Source organism: Triturus cristatus, chromosome 4_1 (genome assembly GCF_964204655.1).
Source record: "Triturus cristatus chromosome 4_1, aTriCri1.1, whole genome shotgun sequence".
Classification (NCBI taxonomy): domain Eukaryota; kingdom Metazoa; phylum Chordata; class Amphibia; order Caudata; family Salamandridae; genus Triturus; species Triturus cristatus.
In genome coordinates, this window is record NC_140585.1 from 69,737,873 (window position 1) to 69,762,005 (window position 24,133).

General features: G+C 49.6%; 1 protein-coding gene across 1 annotated transcript in view; it reads left to right on the top strand.

Moving 5' to 3' along the window:
- LOC146839549 (V-type proton ATPase 116 kDa subunit a 3-like) overlaps nucleotides 1–24,133 on the top strand; it is a 137,434-nt gene that overhangs the window by 64,231 nt on the left and 49,070 nt on the right. Inside the window, exons 7-12 of the mRNA XM_085650816.1 lie at nucleotides 9,236–9,318; nucleotides 17,161–17,254; nucleotides 18,518–18,730; nucleotides 20,166–20,310; nucleotides 20,666–20,805; nucleotides 23,409–23,843. Of these exons, the coding sequence (XP_085506942.1) occupies nucleotides 9,236–9,318; nucleotides 17,161–17,254; nucleotides 18,518–18,730; nucleotides 20,166–20,310; nucleotides 20,666–20,805; nucleotides 23,409–23,843 (1,110 nt within the window). The remainder of the gene's footprint in view (nucleotides 1–9,235; nucleotides 9,319–17,160; nucleotides 17,255–18,517; nucleotides 18,731–20,165; nucleotides 20,311–20,665; nucleotides 20,806–23,408; nucleotides 23,844–24,133) is intronic.

Below are 24,133 nucleotides of genomic sequence, written 5' to 3' on the forward strand. Positions count from 1 at the left end.
TATTTACACAGAAGGGCGCTGCTGACGCGAGTAAACGCTGCTTGGTGCCTCAGACTGCAAGGTGCAGTGACCTGAAAGGAAAGGTGCTCCCCTAACAGACAGATTATTACAGTTTGTTTCAGTCAATGGGTTTAACCCTTTGTGTCCTAGTTCTGGTAACATATTTGTCACTACTAAACAAACCCTGACTACACTGCCTGCCATACACCATGCATTAAGAGCTATATGCAGTAATAAAGCTGTACATTGCCATTGAGGGAAGGAAGAGGCCAGGGCTGGCTTTAGGGTTGTGTGACCAGTGCAGCAGCACAGGGCGCGGACCTCAGGGGGGGGCACTGACCTCGGGGAGAGAGGGGGACGCTGTGGTCAGCAATAACTTACTATTTAAAAGCACGTGCTGCAGAGTTTCTTGTGGGTTCAGCTTTCAGGCAGCAATAAAAATGTCAAGATAACTCTTGTGATTAATGTGCCTGCTGGAGAGAGAGATCGGAGTTTGTCTAGTGGCAGCTTTGACTCGCCATAAAGCAGCAAAGAGGGTTAATATGCCTGCGGCACAGATCTGCATTTTATATGGATAGCTCAGTGGGTTGCGGCTTTTGTCACAGATCCTTTTGTTACCTCAGTTCATAAGACACAACCTTAACACAGAAAAGTGACCGTTACAAACCGACATCAAAGACCTCCCTGCAGCCTGCGTAAAATAGGTTCGGACGTGATGGTTTTTCCCCAGTCTTCATTGATCTATTCCTAATGTTGCTGAAAAGTGTGTTTTTTGGGTAGATAAACGGTCTTATCAGTACAGCCAGACTTTACTAGCGCTTTAAAACACATCGAATGTATGTGAGAGCGGGTTATGGAGAGGTGGGGGCAAGTTTGCCGAGCGGCAGTGAGGGAATCTGAGTAGGAGGTCATTGGGAGGGTGGGGGTGTGCCAAAAACACTTGTCGCACTGGGCGCCACCAGCGCTAAAGCCGGCCGTGGAAGAGACAACATGGGCCGTGGAAAGTGGCGCCGCACATGATTAATGCCCTCCCCCATACGCAAACATTGTGATACACAGCTTATCACTCTCTGTGCCTCTACATATATATTATACAACACCCGTTCTCGGAAACCCACCACCCAACAAGACCCCTTGGCCACAGAATGCTCCGGCTGGCGAGGTCCAGGCGATCCCTGATCAGGTCTGTGGTGTTTGGTTGGGGTCACAGTCCAGTTGGCTGATGTTTAGGAACCAGTTAAGGGTTCAGCTGGTCTCTTTACTTTTTGTTTTATGGGACCGTCGGGCACAGACGGCCAGCTTCCGCTGCAGTGTTTCACAGGCACCGTAACTTCAGGTGTGCCCCTCTTGGGATCGACTGGTCACCGTCCAGAGTTTCTGGTGGCCAAGCATCCGCGAGGGGATGCCGGGGACACCAGTTGCCTCTGGTGACTGGTCGGTTTAGGGTTGGGGTGGCTGCTGTTTCAACCAGCAGTATCTCTGCGATCATAAGGGCTAGAAAGATAATTAAGAGAGTTGTGCAGCTCTGCAGTCACCCCCCCCCCCCCCCCCCCACCATGCCGGGGTGGAAGTACTGGCTGTCTCATCGCCCCTCTGGGACGGAGGAAGGTAACTACAGCCCTACATGCACGGAGTAAGTCGGGATGATGGTGAACTCGATGGTTTCCTTGTATTCATGGACAATGACCTACAAGGAAAACTGGTTTTCCAGGAACCTGCCATGAGGCACCTGGGATTTGGCTCTGGCACCCCTATTGTGCCCTTCTGTACCCATCTGCTTCCAGATTGCCCTGTAACTCCGCCTGCAACGAAAAGCAAACATTACAACATTCAATGCATCTTGCCTGCCACCCCCGCACCAGGTAAGTGGTAATGTGGGAGATGGCGTGTCTGGCGCAACAGAGAACACCAGAATGGCGGGGGAAGGCCTATATACCTTCTCCCAATCCTCAGCACGCCGGAAGTGACGCGCCTAGCGCACCACCGGCAAGGAGGGGGGGGGGACTCCTCCCTGAGTCCCCACATTAGAGAGGGGGGTGGATTGGTGCCCAGATGGCACTAGAGGGCCGCCCGTTTGAGTGGCCCCCTGCGTGGGCCGCTGGCAGCCACAAATTCCATAGGATATAATGAAATTGTAGTTTGGCGGACAGGATATCCCTCATGTTGCTGACTGAGTAACCCTGTCCGCCAAGATCCTAATCAGGCCCTCGCCGGTCCCTCCTGTCCGCTTGGCCATGAGCACGTCTCCCAAGGATCCCGTCACGCCCCTCTGCAGGCGCTCCTCAGTTCTCAACAGACAGGGAAGTCCGTCTTCTCTCTCCAGGTCAAGCCACAAGGCGACTCCGCAGGCTTCAGACACTGGCCTGTTCTGGAGAGAGGCGGTTGCAATCCAGCAGATTCTACGCCCGGGTCATGTTGTCTTTCTCCTCCTCTGTTGTACAAGCCTCCTTGGTGAAAGTATGACGGCTGCGAACAAGCACTGGCAGAGCAGGCCAGTACTCCCACCCCTCTGGTGGGAGCCTGGAACGGCAGAGGGGGCCAGTACTCCCACCCCTCTGGTGGGAGCCTGGAACGGCAGAGGGGGCCAGTACTCCCACCCCTCTGGTGGGAGCCTGGAACGGCAGAGGGGGCCAGTACTCTCACCCCTCTGGTGGGAGCCTGGAACGGCAGAGGGGGCCAGTACTCCCACCCCTCTGGTGGGAGCCTGGAACGGCAGAGGGGGCCAGTACTCTCACCCCTCTGGTGGGAGCCTGGACCGGCAGAGGGGGCCAGTACTCTCACCCCTCTGGTGGGAGCCTGGAACGGCAGAGGGGGCCAGTACTCTCACCCCTCTGGCGGGAGGCTGGAATGGCAGAGGGGGCCAGGACTCTCACCCCTCTGGCGGGAGGCTGGAACGGCAGAGGGGGCCAGTACTCTCACCCCTTTGGTGGGAGGCTGGAACGGCAGAGGGGGCCAGGACTCTCACCCCTCTGGCGGGAGGCTGGAACGGCAGAGGGGACCAGTACTCTCACCCCTCTGGTGGGAGCCTGGAACGGCAGAGGGGGCCAGTACTCTCACCCCTCTGGTGGGAGCCTGGAACAGCAGAGGGGGCCAGTACTCTCACCCCTCTGGTGGGAGCCTGGAACAGCAGAGGGGGCCAGTACACTCGCCCCTTTGGTGGGAGGCTGGAATGGCAGAGGGGGCCAGTACTCTCACCCCTCTGGTGGGAGCCTGGAACGGCAGAGGGGGCCAGTACTCCCACCCCTCTGGTCGGTGACTGGAACGGCAGAGAGGGCCAGTACTCTCACCCCTCTGGTGGAAGCCTAGAACGGCAGAGGGGCCAGTACTCTCACCCCTCTGCTGAGAAGCTAGAACGGCAGAGGGGGCCAGTACTCTCACCCCTTTGGAGGGAGCCTGGAACGGCAGAGGGGGCCAGTACTCCCACTCACTTGGGGAGAGAATGTGGTCCGTCGGCTAGACTGCTGACTTTGGTGCTGGAAACCAGGGTTCGAGCCTTGGGGTCGCGTCCACATCCTGTGATTCTGGGCAAATCACTTAATCTCCCCGTGCCTGAATATGTAATGTAAATACGGTGCTCATGTACAGCGCCCCAATACCTTCGGGTCGAGTTCGCGCGATATAAAAGATGCAAAAAAAAACAACTCGCCGCTCTGGTGGGAGCCTGTATCGGCAGAGGGGGCCAGTACTCTCACACCTCTGGTGGGAGCCTGGATCGGCAGAGGGGGCCAGTACTCCCACCCCTCTGGTGGGAGCCTGGAACGGCAGAGGGGGCCAGTACTCCCACCCCTCTGGTGGGAGCCTGGAACGGCAGAGGGGGCCAGTACTCTCACCCCTCTGGTGGGAGCCTGGAACGGCAGAGGGGGGCCAGTACTCTCACCCCTCTGGTGGGAGCCTGGAACGGCAGAGGGGGCCAGTACTCTCACCCCTCTGGTGGGAGCCTGGATTGGCTGAGGGGGCCAGTACTCTCACCCCTCTGGTGAGAGGCTGGAACGGCAGAGGGGGCCAGTACTCTCACCCCTCTGGTGTGAGCCTGGATCGGCTGAGGGGGCCAGTAGTCTCACCCCTCTGGTGGGAGGCTGGAACGGCAGAGGGGGCCAGTACTCTCACCCCTCTGGTGGTAGCCTGGAACGGCAGAGGGGGCCATTACTCCCACTCACCCCTCTGGTGCGAGCCTGGAACGGCAGAGGGGGCCAGTACTCTCACCCCTCTGGTGGGACGCTGGACCGGCAGAGGGGGCCAGTACTTTCACCCCTCTGGTGGGACCCTGGAACGGCAGATGGGGCCAGTACTCCCACCCCTCTGGTGGGACCCTGGAACGGCAGAGGGGGCCAGTACTCCCACCCCTCTGGAGGGAGTTTGGACCGGCAGAGGGGGCTAGTATTCCCACCCCTCTGGTGGGAGGCTGGATCGGCTGAGGGGGCCAGTACTCTCACCCCTCTGGTGGGAGCCTGGAACGGCAGAGGGGGCAGTACTCTCACCCCTCTGGTGGGAGGCTGGACTGGCAGAGGGGGCCAGTATTCCCACCCCTCTGGTGGGAGGCTGGACTGGCAGAGGGGGCCAGTATTCCCACCCCTCTGGTGGGAGGCTGGACCGGCAGAGGGGGCCAGTATTCCCACCCCTCTGGTGGGAGCCTGGACCGGCAGAGGGGGCCAGTACTCTCACCCCTCTGGTGGGAGCCTGTATCGGCAGAGGGGGCCAGTACTCTCACCCCTCTGGTGGGAGCCTGGAACGGCAGAGGGGGCCAGTACTCCCACCCCTCTGGTAGGAGCCTGGAACGGCAGAGGGGGCCAGTACTCCCACCCCTCTTGTAGGAGCCTGGAACGGCAGAGGGGGGGGGGCATTACTCTCACCCCTCTGGTGGGAGCCTGGAATGCTAGCTTGCTGAGCTCAACTCTTGCTGTTGAGATCTGTGTGTGATCTACAAGTCGCAGGTTCAAATCCCGACAACATTGAACCAGCCTTTCATCTTTTTGAAGGTGATGAAATGAGTAACCGCTTTAATTGGGTAATAATAAGTGTATATAAACATGTTCTATGAAGCATGCTTTGGATAACAGCCCTTTATGAATAAAATGTTATTATTAGGTTACTGTCTATGCAGACTGTGAACCAATCAGATGGAGCCTGCAACTTCCAAACTTGAGAGGGCTCCACCAATCCCTTGAAGCATCTTGGTGCCTTGCTGGCCAGAGTTCAGGGGCGTCCCTGTCCAAAGTCAACTGTCGAACCGGTTCAACTGGTCCGGGAAGCCACGCCTGCTCCTGCTGTTATGGGAGTTGAGCAAACAGCAGATGTAGGCAGAAGAGATAAACTTTGGCAGCGGAAAAGGAAGTTGTGAAGGCGAGTCCCAGAGACCGCAGTCCCGGGAAATGCCCAGGTGTTGAGGAATCTCTCCTGATTTTTAATGCAGTTTTTGTCACCAGCATCTTTTGGTGGAGTGGTAAAGCTGAGATTAGATGGCAACTCTCAAAGTTCCATAGATGAAACCTATAGTTCTATAGATGAAACCTATAGCTCCCTCGATGAAACCTATAGATCTATAGATTAAACCTATAGTTCTATAGATGAAACCTATAGTTCTATAGATGAAACCTGTAGCTCCCTAGATGAAACCTTTAGCTCCCTAGATGAAACCTGTAGCTCCCTAGATGAAACCTGTAGCTCCCTAGATGAACCCTATAGCTCCCTAGATGAACCCTATAGCTCCCATGGATGGAACCTTTCGCTCCCCCGATGGAACCTTTCGCTCCCCCGATGGAACCTTTCGCTCCCCCGATGGAACCTTTCGCTCCCCCGATGGAACCTTTCGCTCCCCCGATGGAACCTTTAGCTCCCTCGACTAAATCTATAGCTCCCTAGATGAAACCTATAGCTCCCTAGGTGAAACCTACTGCCCAGTAGAGCACACGTGGTGGCTGAGGTGGTCGTTTCTACCCACCCAGTGAAACTTGTGGTTCATGTCCACGTGTATTATAGCAGCTACGTCCTGAACTGAGCCAGTTTCTAAGCGCCCAGTTCAGATAAGAGAATGAAGACAGAAGAGATCATGCAGATGAGACATTAAAGTCAGAAGGGGGTTGAAAGTCCTTCTCTTTGGCTCCTGCCAGCGTTTGTGTTGGGGGATCCTTTTGACGTGGGTGTCCAGGGCTTGAATTCAGTTCCTAAGTTACGCCCTTTGTATCCCGGACTTGTTAAGGGAAGCGACACTGAGTGGTTGAGGCTAGCTCCAGGGATGGTGGAGGGATTGCAGTTCAGATACTTTGTGCCCCAGTGTCCACAGTAAACTCAGTGTCTGGCAGAGGTGTATTTTTGGCACCTGATTTAAAAGAAGACCTTGTGGGAAAAATCTGCAAAATGCACTTATCTCTCCCCAAGTAAGCATCTTCTGAGGTCTCTGCATGCGGAGAGCATCCTGTGAAGCGAAAATGGAAAAGTGGCCTCTCTGTGAGCAAGATGTGACCAGGGAGTGCTAGCAAATGGTGGGGCTCACTGAAAAGTAGCCAATACTACCTACGAATGGACCACGCACGGCTCACAGGACAGTCCGGACATAGAAGCACTAGTAAGGGGGAAAAAAACAAGCATTGAAAATGCAATACACCGCGCCTTTTATTAAGTTAAAGCCATTTGCTTTGCTAATGGTATAATATAGCAAAGCAAATGGCTTTAACTTAATAAAAGGCGAGGCCTATTGCATTTTCAGTGCTTGTTTAACAGGGTGAACACCGTACATCCCCACTGAATAATGTGCTGAACTCATCCCGGTGTTATTTCCAAACACCGGGACACTTTCAGCAGCGCCTGCACGTTGTCTGCTTTTCACCTGCAACAACATGCAGACGGGAACCGGACGGGGCTGCATCACGAAGCATAGTTTGTTTTTTCTTGCTGCATAAATCCTTCAACCATGTCGTATAATGTGGCCCTCCAGCAGCCCTGGCTATAAGGACTAGGAATCGATCCCCTGATCACTCACAAAAACAGTGACATGCGGTCCTATTTTCTAACATTAGATGAGAAAATTAGCAGTTGTCAGTTCTTCAGGTAGAATGCACAGGATGTTCACACCAATTACGAGCACAGAATTTAGTCTGCTTTTTTAAAAACATGAAACAAACTACACACTACACTCGCTAATCGGGATTTCGTGCAGTGAGTGATGTCAGCAGGTCCAACTGGTGGGTTCTCAAAGCTGCACATTAGTGTTTTTACACACTTCGTTTACACTATAGTTTGTAAGCGTTATTTCGTTCTTAAGCCTGTCTTCTCAGCTGCAACAAGTACCATGAACTTCCGAGTCTGACAACGCCGTGTGCAGTGATCGGCACAAAGCCACCCCACACTTGGTACCATAGCGCTCCAAATAGTAGTTCCCCCCACTATAATCTTTCGCAATCAGCACTCACATCTTCATGGTCCCTTTCGGGCCCAGGTTGGTCCACAGCACGTCCTGCAGCCCACGAGCCGCGCTGATGTTAACGGCCAGAGCTGCCTGCGCCCGAGCTACCTCAAAGTTTCTAATAAAGAGAGAGGGACCTCAGCCTTAGGGTTGAGAGCTTTCATGGCAGACATGGCTGAATCGGGAGGGTTCCGGGCTGGTCTTTTGGAATGGAGCAATGCGCGGCCTCCAACACGCCGCCTCGGAAGGAAAGGGAGCAGGAAAGCGTGCAGCCGGTGTTTCCGGAACAGTCGAACGTGCTGCGCGCCTTCCCATTGGCTGTGAAGGTTTCCCCTTTGTGACGCCACTGTCTACTATTTAGTAGCATGTTCGTTTTCAGCACTAGACCGCATAAAGGCATATGCAGCCATGTTAGGTGTAGAAAATAACTCGTCCATGTTAAACTGCAAGTGTGTGAAAAGGGTTTTGCGGGTGGGGTGGGACATGGCAAACTAAGTATGTCCCAGCTACCAGCCCGTTCATACTTTTACCTAACATGGATACTTTCAGAGGTGGCCATGCACATGCGAATTGAAAACCTTCAACGCCAAACACCGCGTAATCTTTCAAGCTAAATAATTGTTTACGAAAGACGGCATTATCTTACCTCCCTTGTCAGGAGGCTGACTTTAAGCACTCTAATGTGATCATATGAAGGAAAGAATTACCCGAAGGTGTCAGAGCGCTGTACAATAGATCTAGTTACGTTACAAGAGTAAAGTGGTACAAAACAGAACATTACAAAAACTAACAAGGGACGAGCCCCCCCCCCCCCTCCACCCCCCCGCTTACGCTGCTTGCTAGGTAACCTGCGAGGCTGGGCCAATCCCCGCGCGGCTTGCGGTGACGTCGGAGCTTTATGAAGCTCCAGGCGGTGATCTCTTGTCTTTATGGGGCCATGTGTTTGAAACACATGGCCCCATAAAGATAAGAAAAGGCTTTGCTAAAAACGTAAAGCAAGCGAGCCGGTCCAACTGGGACGGCTCTAAAAGAGAAAAGTGTACGGCACTAGATGCTCTTTTCCAATGGCTGGCCACCGTTTAGCATAAACGGTGACGCCAGCCAATGGAAAAGAGGGGCGGGGCTTAAAGCCCACTAGAGAAATCTTTTCAAATCATTAAATCTCGCCAGTGAGACTGCGCAGTATTATGCCAGGCGAGACCTAAAAATGAAAGGATACTAAAGCAAACTTTAAACCCATACTAGATATCCCTGATATGAAATGTTGGCTGAGGAGTATGGCAAACGTGGCATGAACATGCCACTGTTAAATGCACATGTGACATGGCCCTCATGGCATGATCATGCCCATGATGGATGCACACATGGCATGGACATGTCCATGATGGATGCACATGTGGCATGGCCCCCTTGGCATGAACATGTTCTTGTTAGATGCACATGTGACCTAGCCCCCTTTGTATGAACATGCCCATGATGGATGCACACATGGCATAGACATGCCCTTGACGGATGCGCACATGGCATGGCCCCTTGGCATGAACATGCCTATGGTGAATGCACATGTGGCATGGTACCTTGGCATGAACATGATGGATGCACACGTGGCATGGCCCACTTGGTATGATCATGCCCATGATGGATGCACATGTGGCATGGCACCCTTGGCATTAACATGCACATGTGGCATGGCCCGCTTGGCATGAACATGCCCATGATGGATGCACATGTGGCATGGCCCGCTTGGCATGAACATTCCCATGATGGATGCACACACGCTGTCTCCGCCTGGTCTCGCCTCCGCTCTCTTTATTCTTCATGTCTTTCTCTCCGCAGGGTGAGGATGTGAACTGGGTGATCTTCCTCATCCCCTACTGGGGAGAACAGATTGGGCAGAAGATCAAGAAGATCGCGGACTGGTAAGGTGCCTTCTGCACGCCCCTTGTTACTTTCACCCTTCCCTACAACGAGCTGAGTTGTTGCAATAACCAGAGTTCAGGAATGCCCCGCTTTCTTTACAGTGTGCCTGTGTCACCCACCCATGGTCTCTCTTTCCTACTCTTGTTCTCTCTCTACTTTGTGTTTGCTCATGTTCTTGCCATCCTTGTCTTTCTCCATGTCTGTCTCTCTGTCTCTCTTCCTCTCATCTGCTGTTGCATTTCAATCTGCTTCTCTAATATTGTCGCTCCATATGTATTACACACCCCGTCCAACCCCCAAAGTGTCGACCCGGAGTATAGTCGTGTTATTCTTGCACATATGTACAAAACAAAGTGTGATATTTTCCAGTGTTTGTGCTCTTTCAACTCTCCAAGATTGGTTGAACTCTATTCCTTCCACTCTGGTGCAGTTTGAGACCTCTGCACAGCTGACAGCAAATACTGTGTGTGCACCCGTGCAGTGGGCCGTGGTTTCTGGAATGCTCTTATGACTGGAGAGCAAGTGAAGGAAGATGTTTGAGGGTGTTTGTTGTTGTCTTGCTTTTCACCACAAACCCTAAGTTGTGGGGGCTGATTCTGTTAGTTGGTGTTTTAGAAGAAAAGCAATGTTATCTTTCAAACCTGATGGGCTTCCTATCCCTTCCCTGAGTAAATAGGATTTAGTAGTATTTTGTTTACCAGGCATTTTTTGGGGCTCAGTGGTACAGCACCATTTATTTTAACAAAACCGCACATTATACAGCGGTCTACCCCAAAAGAGGAATTCTTATGAAATTGTTGTCAAAATTAGTCTTTTGAGTCAATTGCACATTTTCAGGGCCCAGTAGGGTCGCAGTATATGAACAGACTAGTTCGAATCCCGCAGGCGCGTTCACGCCTCGAGTCTCCCGCATCACCAGCCTCCATCAGTTCCCCGCCGAGTGATTGCTTGAAGTCCATCGATGGTCTCCGCTGAGTCTTCTCCTTCGATGTTACGGTCCTTGGTGCATAGATGTATGCCTCGCCTTCTGGTTAGGAACCAGCTTCATTTATCCCTTTTCGAGGAAACTCTGGCCACTTGACTGTGATTCTCAAACGATTCATTTTTCTTTCGTTAATAAACTCTTTGAGACTGTTAGTGGTGTCAGGATGATTTTCGTTGGCGAGCTGATCCAGCCTGTGTGTGTATAGTGGCATCTATGTAGCGCGACCCCAACCCGCAAACAACAGAGCGCTGCGCACTACGTAAGGGTTGGAAGACCATCTACGAGATAATGTACATCATATGGGGATCACACAAGCATAATTCACACATTCATAATGGTCGAAAAATAGTTTCAGGTTCTCAAGTCAATTGCATTTTCTGTCCCATCCAAGAACCTGCTTCCAAAACCTGACGGCATAAAATATCTTTGTGGTGAGGACAGACCACCGCTGATGCCCACAAAGAAACGTAAATTAACTTGTTTCTTAGTTCATCCACAAGATGACTGAATAATGCACACAGTGTGAATGCAGAATAGCCTGAGGTTGGAAAACAATTTTTACAGGTAGGTTACCCATTCCATTCCACTGATCGAAAAGCGTTTCGTTGTCGCTCTCGCATCACCAGTGATACTCCCGGCTCAATTCATATTGGAGCACTGGAATGTTGAGAGCTCCATTGAAGACAACGGAGTAGCTCCGGGCTTATAATAGCTGGTATTCAAGCCAGAGAACCCTCATTCCAATGTGTGTCTTTGTTTCTCCCTTTTTAATTTGCAACATTCTACCCATAGTGGGCGGAATGTTCTAATATACTTGTAGCCCTTTTGGCCTCTGTTATACCGGTTGTTAAATGCACTCTCTCTTGTTAAAGGCCCTGAGCCAGAGTGGCTCGAACCTGTAACAACTGGTATCGCCCTTGGCAGTGGGCTATAAGGCTATATTAGAACACTGGAATGTTGAGAGCTCCATTGAAAACAACGGAGTAGCTCCGGGCTTATAATAGCTGGTATTAAAGCCAGAGAACCCTCATTCCAATGTGTGTCTTTGTTTCTCCCTTTTTAATTTGCAACATTCGACCCATAGTGGGCGGAATGTTCTAATAGTCTTGTGGCCCTTTTGCCTCGGTTATACCGGTTGTTAAAGACCCTCTCCCTCGTTACAGGCCCGAGCCACTCGGCTCAGGGCCTTTAACAACTGGCATCGCCCTTGGCAGCAGGCTATAAGGTACATTAAAACGAGCACTCAATACTTGGATAGACCACAGGTTTTCTTCCAAATATTGTGGATTTAAGTTATCAGTCCTTTATCGTGGCTGAATTTTATTATATATGCTGAACATACGTAGGGAAGCGGCTGCGAGATTTACATCGTAGCGCTGAAGGCTTTCCTTTTAGATTACCGCTTTGAACAGTGGGCTCGCCCTCATTTTACTAATTTTAGCATTTTACTGTGCTTTTAAAATAACTTTGAAAACGGACTGAGTTATTTTTATTGTAATTTACTGCTGGGAGGAACGCTAGTGCAGAGGGAGGGAGATTGCTTTGCCACGATAAGAGATTGTTTGTGCTCAGACTCACCTGCTTGTTCTTGTGTGCAGTCTCCGCTTCCCCGGTCCAACGCCGGCCTTGTGCCGTTTGATTGGAGGGAAGCGGACACACCTTTCTCTGTCAGCCAATCTTCCAGAAGACCCTGCACTTCCGGTTTCGCGACCGGATCCAAGCCCCTCCCGCACCCGGGCAGCTATTTCTGCGCATGCGGGGCCGGACGCGCAGCTGGCGCGCCAAAGGCAAGCCCGTCTGCGCCCGTCCGCGCTAAGGACGTGCCTAAGGCTGGAAATTCTGCCCAGGCGGTGCTGAAACTAACTTACAGCTCTGAGGCTTTACGGTCACTTAATGATCAGAATGAATGCAACTTTCAAGTTGCCCCGAACAAACTATGGGGTGCTTACATATGCTGCAAGTGTAGACAGACGTTTCCTCATAGCCCCACTGCAGGGAGCAATAAGACGAGCCCTCCCATTTCAACTCGCAATTCCAAGTTGCACGGAGGACTCATCAATGCGAGATCACTCAGTAAACACTGTCAAGATATTAGGGACCTAATAATGGACATGCAGCTTGATTTCTTGTTCATTACGGAATCCTTGGTTGATGGAATGGTCCAACCCAGACATAGCCATTGCACTTCCTCCTAATTATAATATTTACAGGAAGGATAGGACAGATGGCAGAGGAGGTGGACTGGCCATCATCATCCGTGACTCCCTTTCCTGTTCCACTATAGACGTAGTCTCGCTCAAATGCGAAGAAAGCCTAGGCTTCTATATCTCGCTGGATGCGTCGCTGTCATTCTCAGGGGTCCTTATCTACCGACCGCCTGGTCAAAGCGCCACCTTCATAGACTCGCTAGGAGACGCCTTAAGCCAGCCACTTCTCAATTACGCTAATTTCACAATGCTCGGCGATTTCAATCTCCATTTGGAATCCAAAGGATCTACTGGCACGGACAATTTCCTTCAAATAACTGAGCTCCTCACTCTAAAACAACTGGTTGAGCTCCCCACCCACCAAGCTGGCCACATCCTAGATGGGATCTGTTCCAACTTCACTGCACTTACGGTGAACCCCCCCCCCCCCCATCCCATTAATTTGGACAGACCATCACATGATCCCACTTACCTTAGCCTATTCCACAATAGGGAGCCCTGACCACAGCTCCTTCAATTCCAAGCCCAGTCGCCAATGGTCCAAACTCTTGAATAACCCGAAGCTTATGCCCTTCGCCCAGGCACGTAGACCAATTCTCACAGGCAATCCTAACCAAGACTCACGCCACTTCCATACTTGGCTCTCCACCATATGCAATGACTTAGTGCCCCTAGAATATCACAAAAGGATCGGAAAAAGGAAGCCAAAAACTCAGAGACCCCCCTGGTTCACTCCGGAGTTAGCCAAAGAACAATACCTTTGCAAGCAACAAGAACGTAAATGGAGAAAGTCCTACACTACGGATGATAGGCTAGCCTTTAAATCATGCAGACGACTTTACCATGACCATATTAAATCCGCCAAAAAAGTATATTATTCAAAAGCCATACTGGAGGCCAAACTCAATCAAAAATCAATTTTTAAAATAATTAACTCCTTCACGAACCCCAAAGGACTACAGAAAGACATACCCCCCTCACAAACTTTGTGTAACAACATTTCTAACTACTTCGAAGACAAGATTTCCAAAATACAAAAAAACTTCCCCCTTACCCCTCCTAACACAGAGACCGAAGCACCCAACCCAGGTCAGGCTACCTTGGGCATTTCAACCTTCAAACCGGTTTCCCTGGAATCCACCGCTAAGGCCATAATGACCTGTAAATCAGGTTCCGCATTGGATGCCTGTCCCCCTATGATTGTACACAAACTTCTTGACATAATTAACCCGGTCATAAATCGGATGGTCAACTCCTCATTAAGTACAGGCATTGTCCCAGACGACTGAAAACTTGCCCTAGTCAAACCCCTCAAAAAGAAACCTAATGTGGACACATCGGTCCTCTCCAATCTACGGCCCATCTCGTTGCTCCCGGCGCTGGGCAAAATTACGGAGAGGTTCGTGCTCAAAGAACTCTCAAACTTTATCGAATCTAATAATGCTATTCACCCCCAACAATCGGGCTTCCGTCCCAGACGCTCAACGGAATCTGCCCTCCTAGAGATCAGAGGTGCTAAAAACCCTCGCAGACGCGGGTAAGAAAGTCGTTCTGATCCTCTTGGATCTCTCCGCCGCGTTCAATACTATTTCCCATGACATCCTTCTTGCCAGACTCGAACGCGGCGGTATCTCGGGTACCGCTCTGGCATGGATCAGATCTTTTCTCACCAATCGTAGACAAACGGTCTCTCTAGGTCCCTTTCTCTCAACGGAGAAGAACATAACGACAGGTGTCCCCCAGGGCTCCTCCTTGAGCCCCCTATTATTCAACATTTATATGGCCCCCCTCATCTTCCTTATAAAATCCTTTGGTATCGAAGTCATTTCCTATGCGGACGACACCCAAATGATCGTCTCTCTGGACAAAAACAGTACCGACGCCGAATCAAACTTCAAATCGTGTCTCTCTCAAGTCATACAATGGATGAAGATCAACCATCTACAATGCAACACCGATAAAACTGAAATCCTACCCATTGGCACTAATGTGACCTTCATCCCTCATAGTTGGTGGCCAGAAGGCACCTCTCCTCCACCAGAGATGGTTAAAGTAGCCAGAAACTTAGGGGTCAAGTTTGACTCCGCCCTATTCTTTCTCCCTCATGCCCTAACCACGGCTGGTACCTGTTTCAGCCTAATGAGGTCCCTGAAGAAATTCTTCGATCTAATTCCTCTGGCAGCCAAGAAATCAGTGACAGTTGCCCTAGTCCTTTCGCGTTTGGACTATTGCAACAGCCTGCTAGCAGGCACTAATAAATCTACAATCCAAAGACTGCAAGTGGTTCAAAACACAGCAGCCCGTCTGGTTTTAAAGCTCCCACGCAGATCTGCGGCTTCCTCGGCGCTCAAAACCTTGCATTGGCTTCCCATCCATAAAAGAATCCTCTTTAAGATTCTCCTGATCACCCATAAAGCCACTTGCAAGGCAGGGCCCAGGTACCTTTCAGCACGTTTCTCTCCCTACACCACCTCCAGAACTCTTAGATCTTCTTCAGCTAATCTCCTAAAACCTCCCCATTTCAAACTCCTCACTAAGGGAGGAAAAACGGTAGCATACCTTGGTACCAAAGCGTGGAACGCACTCCCTAGCCGCCTTCGATTTCAGGAATCTGAATCCCTCTTCAGGAAGGCACTAAGAACCTGGTTATACAATATCCCTGATGACCACTGCTTTGCGCTAATCTAAATTTTCCTCCATTTTGAAATCCTTCCCCGCTCCTCGTTCCCGTAGCGCCAGGAAGCTCCTTGCGGAGTGACAGTTCGCGCTTTATAAATGCACACTTGCATTGCATTACATGGCACAGAACATTCAGGGGAAACCTTTTCTACCTGGTGACTGATTTCCCTGTGAGGATTACATTCTACCTGGACTCCCCCCTTCAGTCTTCTGATGGTTTTCCATTGGCACAGTGACGCATTGCACGTTGGCTGTTGATTGCTGCCCTCGTTGTAATCTTCTCGTCAGAGTACACATACCTGTAACTGACTGAAAGTCAACATCCGCCCTGGGGCTTGGGGGGTCCTCTCCAAACACAACCCTATGTAAAGTCGAAGCACGTGTCTGCACCTGGTGACCTATATTGGAAGTGAGAGTCAACAGACGCACTTCCACAGAGTGCAAGGGCCACAGACTGTCGCCGGTATTCCATGTGCATGCATGTGTCTCTGTGGCTGACCTGCTCTGTGCTCTCCTGCCACCTAGTGTTGGTTTCAGTGTAATGCAGCTTGTTTTTCTTCAAATGTTTTGTTAGTTTCACTCCGGCATGGAATGACACATAATCACGCCTCGGCAATCGACGGTCCCGTGACACTCACCTTGGATGTTTTTCCTTCCACACTCTAGTTTGAAGATGTTTGTTATCGCTCCGTGGAGAGCAACGGCTGATTTACCTGCCTTCTGGGGCTTTCAGTCATCTGATGGTCAGTCTGTGATGTGGGGTGGTCTGTGGAAAATAAGCTATTTCAGTTTTGTCCCTGGTGATTCGAAGTCTGCTGTGTCAGTCTGGTATTGGGGCTGCACTTTGTGCCTGCTGAGGGTTCTTGACCATTCTTCGCCTTTGGCGTGTCCCCATTTCAGCTCCAAAAATATTTTTTGGCCAAACAAGAGAGAGATTTCGTGCTTCTGTCGCTGGAGTGCCAACTGAGGGACTCATTGTGTTGCAATTGTATTTGTACAGCATGTACAACCCCTAACAAGGCATTGAAGCTCACACACTACTTAGTATAGGGAAATATAAGTTGTTCCTTTGGGCGGTGGACATGGGCAGACTGAAGACCATGTCAAATGAGCAAGGAAGGAATAGAGTCCATCCGGGATTGAAACAAATCCCCCATCACCCCTGAAGCTGCTCTTTATTCAGCCCCAAAACTCGTCCCACGGAGTTTCCCGAGATCCCAGCACAGCAAAATGACACAGAGGGATCTCCCGGAGCGCGCAGTATTGTCACGGTCACTGGAGAAGAGAGACCGGGCTCTACAGAGCACATTCAGGGCAGGGATTGCCAGAAAACCCCACACCCGATGGTAACGATGCCTGCAATTTTGGGAAACCTACTGCTGGGCGATCTTTGCAAAGCAGCAACTTGGCCCTCCTCAAACAGCTGCACAAGTCAAGAGCCCTGTACTTGGTGTCAAAGTCTCGCCAGGATAGCCAGGTGTTGGTGTCCCCTTTGTGGGGCCTCTTAGCTAGAGCACCTTTGCTTTCAGCCTACCCCCCCCCCCCCCCCCCTCTGTGCAGAGACTGAACCTGTAACGTTTATGCTCCAAAGGAAGGTACTTGCCTATAACCTTAAGCGTTGTTTCCTTCCAGCTTGATGCCTCTTATGGATTCTCATGGATTATGGGATCGGGTTTTTGAGGGAAATTTGAAGAGCGAACGAAAGGCTGCGACCGTTCAACTGAGAATGTGCAGCTTGGGTTGGATTCTTGGATTCCTTTTTCCGTCGTAAACATCTGGTTACAGCTGCGCATTTGACACCTCCGGTTGGTGGTAAACTATCTGGATTCTGGATCCAGCCACCAGATGACACAGTATCGTTCTCCCGTAAAACCGATATCAAGTTCAAAACCATTGATTCATATAAACGATGTTATTCTCAGTGACTCCCCGCTTTCGGATCTGATGGTGTTTTCTGTCCCCACTGATAGCTTTCACTGCCATACCTATCCGTATGCGGACCGGGAGGTGGACCGCCTGGAGACCCTGCAGAGCCTGCTGACCCAGATAGAGGACATGCGCTCAGTAAGTGTCCGGCGGGGCCAAGGGACAGGGTGCAAAGAGGATCTCAGATGACACCCATGAGACAGACACTGAAAAGAATGATGACACCTATTGAGATGGGGAGAAAGTCTGATCAAGTGAGGGGGAAGAACAATAGAGAGAAGAGAACTGAGGGGAAGAGTAGGTGAGGTCACCCAAAGTGAGGGGAGAGGAGGAAAAGAATCACATGGGGAGGGTCAAAAAGTAGGTTAAGGAACTGGAAACCAGAAAGAGGTGGAAGGAAAACATGAAGAAAGGACAATGTTGGTGAGACATGAAATCTGGGTCCAAGAAGGAACAATCAAGAGTGAGGAGACCAGGACAGGGTGATGAAGTGAAGAGAGCTCTCGATAGGGTCACAAAGTGACAGGATATCCAGATAGGGTCACAAAGTGACAGGATATCCAGATAGGGACCCAAAGTGACTGGAGATCCAGATAGGGACCCAAAGTGACTGGAGATCCAGATAGGGACCCAAAGTGACTGGAGATCCAGATAGGGACCCAAAGCGACTGGAGATCCAGATAGGGACCCAAAGCGACTGGAGATCCAGATAGGGACCCAAAGCGACTGGAGATCCAGATAGGGACCCAAAGCGACTGGAGATCAGATCCAGATAGGGACCCAACGCGACTGGAGATCCAGATAGGGACCCAACGCGACTGGAGATCCAGATAGGGACCCAACGCGACTGGAGATCCAGATAGGGACCCAACGCGACTGGAGATCCAGATAGGGACCCAACGCGACTGGAGATCCAGATAGGGACCCAACGCGACTGGAGATCCAGATAGGGACCCATAGCGACTGGAGATCCAGATAGGGACCCAAAGCGACTGGAGATCCAGATAGGGACCCAAAGCGACTGGAGATCCAGATAGGGACCCAAAGCGACTGGAGATCCAGATAGGGTCTCAAAGTGATGGGAGCTCAGTTTAGGGTCAAGAAGTGATGGAAGATCCGGATAGGTTCTCACAGTGACGGAGATCCTGAAGGGCTCACAAAGTGACTGGAGATCCGGATGGGGTCACAAAGTGACTGGAGATCCGGATGGGGTCACAAAGTGACTGGAGATCCGGATAGGGTCACAAAGTGGCGAGAGATCAGGATAGGGTCACAAAGTGATGGGGGCCGGGACAGAGTGATGAAGTGACAGGAGGCCAGGATGGAGTAGTATCCGAGAATGTAGAAAAAGCCGGTTTGCCACACTCAGGAACCCAATGCCTCTCCCCTTCTCACCCACAGGTCCTATCTGAGTCGGATCAGTTCCTGCTGCAGGTTCTCCAGAAAGTGGTGGACCGGCTGCACGGCTGGCGGGTGCAAGTGCGCAAGATGAAGGCGATCTACCTGGTGCTTAACCAGTGCAGCGTGGATGTGACCAACAAGTGCCTGATTGCAGAGGTCTGGTGCCCCACGGCTAACCTGCCCCGTGTGCGGCAGGCACTCATCCAAGGATCGGTAAGGAGACTGGGAGTCCCGGATCCTCAGACGAGGAGTCCAGGATCCTCAGTCTGGGGCACTTGCATGCAGTCCATCTTTCTAGTGATGGGGATGATGTTGGGTTTAAGAAATCCGCTTCTGTTTTGGGTAGCTAAATCCAGCTGGTGCTCCCCTCTGCCAGCACTTTATCAGCCAGTGACATCTGATAAAAACAAGTTGAGTGTTTCTAGTGGTGAAGACCCTCAACTGGATTTCTTCAGCATATTGTTTGAAACAATGGATAGTTTTTGCATCTGTTGATTGTCGATGAATGTTCTTGGAATCTAGGGCCAGATGTACACACATTAGGAAAAGCGAATTCCAAATTACGTTTGTGCCTGAATCACAATTAGGACATCGGTATCCTTAATTTTGATGCTCATTGAGATTCAATTAGGGATTCCTTAATTTTGATGCTCATTGAGATTCAATTAGGGATTCCTTGTGGGTTGCAAATCGACCGACCTCATGAATGTTAATGAGGTAGGTTGCAGTTTGCGACCCATTAGGAATCACAGGGATGGCGGCCTTTCGAGATCAGCAGACCACCATGTCTGTGATTACTTTTTACTAAAGCAATCTTTTTTTTTTTTTTAATACAGCCTGTTTTCCATAAAAGGAAATGGAATGCACTGAAAAAGGAAAAAAAATGAAACTTTAAATTTTATTTTTTTAGGAGTAAGCAGTGGTCCCTGGGACCACTGCCTGCTCTTCGGTTGCCACCAGTTTTAAACTGGTTGTAAAGTATTATTGTTTTGCCACAGTTATTTTGTCGCAAAAAAGTAATACAAACCAAACCGATTTGGTATTTGGAACTCCCTAGACGCGCCTCTTCCAAATACCAAATCGCAATTGCAAAATGCGATTTGGTAACAAGTTACCGAATCGCATTTCGTACATTTGAAAAAATATTTTTTTTCGGTTGCAAATGGCTGTTTCTGCAAATCGGGCGGTTTGCGACCAGAAAATGCTTTTTATATCTGGCCCCTAGTTTGAAGAATATAAATCTAAATGAACTAAAAACTTAGACATTGTTCAATTTTGAAATTGTTTTTGAATTCTAAGATTGTTATGCACACCTATATATGACCTTGTGGGCTGCTGGTCTGTGAAAAAGAGACTGGAACAGTTGCGCACACAAATGTAATGCACTCTTTGAATGGAGACATTATTTTTGCTCGCACTGTAGTTATAATTCTAGTAACCCGGGTTAGAATGTGAACAAGGGCCGCCGCACCAGAAATAATTTATTGGTGAATTGTAGGACCAGACTTAGATGTGCGTGTACCCAAAGTGTAATGAAAGGGTCTATTTGTGAAGGAAAGGAATGTCTTCTAAAAATTGTGCCGTATTTTGTTTGACAACTGCAGGCCTGTGACCTAACATTAACACCTTTTCTCTTGTTTTCCCAAAGAGCGGAGCCGGTGTTGAGTCTTTTGTGAACAGTATCCCATGCAACGAGAAGCCGCCAACCCTCACCCGGACAAACCGCTTCACTAGTGGCTTCCAGGCTATTGTAGATGCCTACGGGGTGGGCACCTACCAGGAAGTAAACCCAAGTATGTTTATTTTCCACAGTGTCTCTCACCCCTTTGAGTCTTTTACATTCTCTGCATACCTGGACTGGTGGCTTAGTGGGCTAATGCATCCACTGCAGGGGTCTGTGTTTGACCTCATGGTCACAGGTTCAAATCCTGGCAGGTCCAGTCAGCCTTTCATCCTTATGAGGATGATAAAATGAGATGAGTATAATTGAATTTGGCAACAATAAATATCTGTTATTCAGTGCCAAGATGCCTACGGGTGAACGTGCGCTTTACAAATACACGTTATGTTACTGCACTTTCTTACTAAAGTCTCTCAGCCTCATTCTCATATGAGTATCAATCAAGATCTTCCTCACTTTCCTCTTAGCTCCGTACACCATCATCACCTTCCCGTTCCTCTTCGCTGTGATGTTTGGCGACGTCGGCCACGGTCTGCTCATGTCTCTCTTTGCCATCTGGATGATTGTTGAGGAGAACAGTAAAAAAATGAAGAAATCTGACAATGAGGTGAGATATTGTAAGTTCTCCAAACAGCCCCACGTCTCTGGAGAGACTTGTGCTCCAGAAAACGGAAAGGTGCAAGCTCGTTGCAGCCCTTGCCCCAGGGGCCTAAGAAATCCAGAGTTGACTAGTGTAGTGAAAAAATTAGGGGATTAGCTTCATGGGGGTGTTTCATGGGGGTGTTTGGAGTGTTTCACCCCCCTAATGAATGTATTTTCTGGTAAAAAGTTGGATACAGGGGGTTTTTTGTCGGGTATGGTGAGGTATCTTCCAGATTTTATATGTGTATGTATATGTGTGTGTGTGTGTGTGTATGTATATATATATATATATATATAACCTACTGGCGGTCGCCAGTAGGTAGTTATAGTTAGGACCACGTTTCCATAGGAAATCCGCAACATTCTATTTTGAATAACTTTTGCGCCGGTCGACGAATCCTTGCAAATTTTTCAAAATAGGTGGGGCGCTACGCTCCGCTCCTACCCTGAAAGTCTCGGGGGGATTCGTCAAGCGGGGGCTGAGATAAAAGGGGGGTCCCAAAACGCGTTTTTCCCATGCATTTTTCCATAGGACCTTTAGACACAGCTACAGCCCGAACGGCTGAACAGAATTACTTGAAATTTGGCAGAGAGGTAGTCCTCAGGTCAAGGAAGTGCCTTTTGTAGGTTTGGTGTAAATCTGTTCAGTAGATTCTGAGAAAATAGCCTTTAAATCTATATATATATATATATCTGAGCCAGCTTACGGTGCGCTTACGGTGCGCTTACCGTACGCGTACGGTGGCGTGCGCGAGCGCGATTCTGATTGGCCCTTAGATCTTAGTAAACATTCAAATCAGTCGAAACCAGGAAGCGGCGGCCGCCATTTTCTCTCTCGCACTCTGAGGGGGGAGCTGATAAACAAATGCCAAAAACATATAAAGGGGCTGTTTAGACGGCGCCCATGCACATAACCATGTTAGTTGAGTCTTCAAAGATCCCCCAAGGCAAAAAACGGTAATTTTTTATTTTTCGAAAATTTTGCCGATTACGCTTACCGTACGCTTACCGTATGTGTACGGTAAAAAATGTTTTAAAAAAAAAATCCACACTCTCTCCACCCCGTGTGCAAATGGTGGCCGAAGGCCACCATTTGTGCATGGCATATAAGAGCACAGCATTTCCCAAAAAAATTTCAACAGATTACCTATCACAAGGAAGCGCATAATATGTCCTCCATGTGCGCGCGGTGCTGATGACATATGTGTCTTTATGAAAAAAAAATATTTGTAATATATGTATAGCTAAAAATTTATGGAAGAAGACATGGGCAAATAAGTGTCTAAATACAGTATTAGCATCAGCAGAGGATTGCGGTCGCGTGAGTTATAGTTTCCTGCACTAACTATAACGGGGGAATTTCATTGGTTTTTTTATCAGTAAAATTTCCGCTAACTATAACATGTGTGAAACCTATGGTTTTTTCAGTATATATATATATATATATATATATATATATATAATTTCATTCTCACTCTCTCTGGTTTTTGCAGCGTGAATCCTTTTCTGGATTCACATGCTGTGCATTATTTTAGTGGTTGTGTCTGGAATAGTTTAGTTTTTTTTTCTTGTTTTGGTCGCTGTTGACCACCATTTGGTGCCAGGTACGTCCCCTGTGTCACGTCAGGTGGTATCCTGGAGGTCAACGTGCACGGTAGCCACCTTCAGATGCTTTTTTCCATCGTTGGGTCTGGAAGCAAGACAGGAGGCTCCGAAGAAAGTTTAGAATTTTCCCCAAAAACTTCGAAAAAGAAGATTAACGATGAAATATCATCGACGTTGTGAGCGAAGGCAGAACCAGAGGACCACTCCGGTCCACAAATGGCGAGGTAGGGGCCATGGAGAATACCCCCTTCAAGTTTTGCCCCAAGTGCCACCTCAAGTATGCTCAACGCGACCCACTCAACATCTGCAACCTCTGCCTGCGCGAACACCACCAGGACAAGAACTGTGAGGCTTGCGCAGCATTCAAGCTGAAAACGCTAAGGACACGTCAAAGAAAGGCCCACTACGCCACAATGTTGCAGAAAACGAAGAAAACCTCCCTGAGAGACCTGGGTTTCTCAAGCGATGAGGAGGAACATGGAGCACCAGCGGAGTCAACGCACGAGGGATCGGACGTCGAGGTCCTAGTGGGGGGACTCCGAAAAAATCCACGCCGAGAAGAAGGCTAAAGATCTGAAAAAGATAGAGCAGGTAAGACACCATAAAGATCCGTCGGAACCAAAGGGCCACGAACATAAGGCGCACAAGGCAGCCCATACGCCGAGCAAGAAAAGGCGATCAAAGGTCAGCCATGTTTGAAAGAACCCCACTGAACCCAACCTAATGTTACCGAGGAGGGAAAATCACCGAAGATGCCGAAACAAAGGGTCGACACCGAACCCACAAAAAAGGGCACTACACCACCGAAGACTAACGTCTGGAAGAAAAGAAAATCTCCGGCCACCGACGCCAAGAGGGCCCTTGTGGTCGAAAAGAGAAGGAGAAGACTCTAGGAAGAAATGGCAGCGCTCCTACAAAAAAAAGAACTTCGATGCCTCACTGAAGGATTTTCTAATCCCGAAGACACTGGCTGCCGAAATAGAGAACGTTGACGCCGAAGAGGCAGAAGACGCCGAAGGAGAGGAAGAAGAGATCTTCGACTCCCCTCCGACACCAAAACCACGAGGCAAAGAACCTGAGGAATACAGAGACATACCTGAAGAGGAGGAAAAGTCCGAACATTTAGAGGAAGAGTGGAATGACTTCGACACCGAAAATCCAGAAGAGATTTGCAGCTACTCTTTGAAAGCTTCACCTCCAGATGACATAGCTTTCTACAATGACATTGTCAAAAGTGCAGCAAATCAATTTGGAGTACCCTTCGAGGAGGAAAAAGGGGACGCATGTTTCTTGAGAGAAACACTGGCACCAGTTCCAAGAGGAACACAATACCTGCCCATGCTGCTAAGTATCCTGGACCAAGGGAAAGAAGCATTCAAAGAACTAGCTTCAAACAGAGTAATGTGTTTGAACATTCAATCCAGAGTGATTGTTGGGAAATCTGAAGCTCACCCCCCCCCCCTCCCCCTCTCCACCCCGCCTGCCCCTCAATCTTCGTGACCAAGCTACGCACCTAATCATTCTGAGAGGTTTTGGCCACCCACTTCCTTTGCGGATGGTAGTTCTAGTGAAAGGACAGGTCTGCTTTCGGGTTGGATGCTGCACATTGGCCACAGGTTTCTCAGTGTTTATGTTGGGGTCACTTCTATGTGTTGGGCAAACCCTTTTTTAACAATTAGGTGATGAGT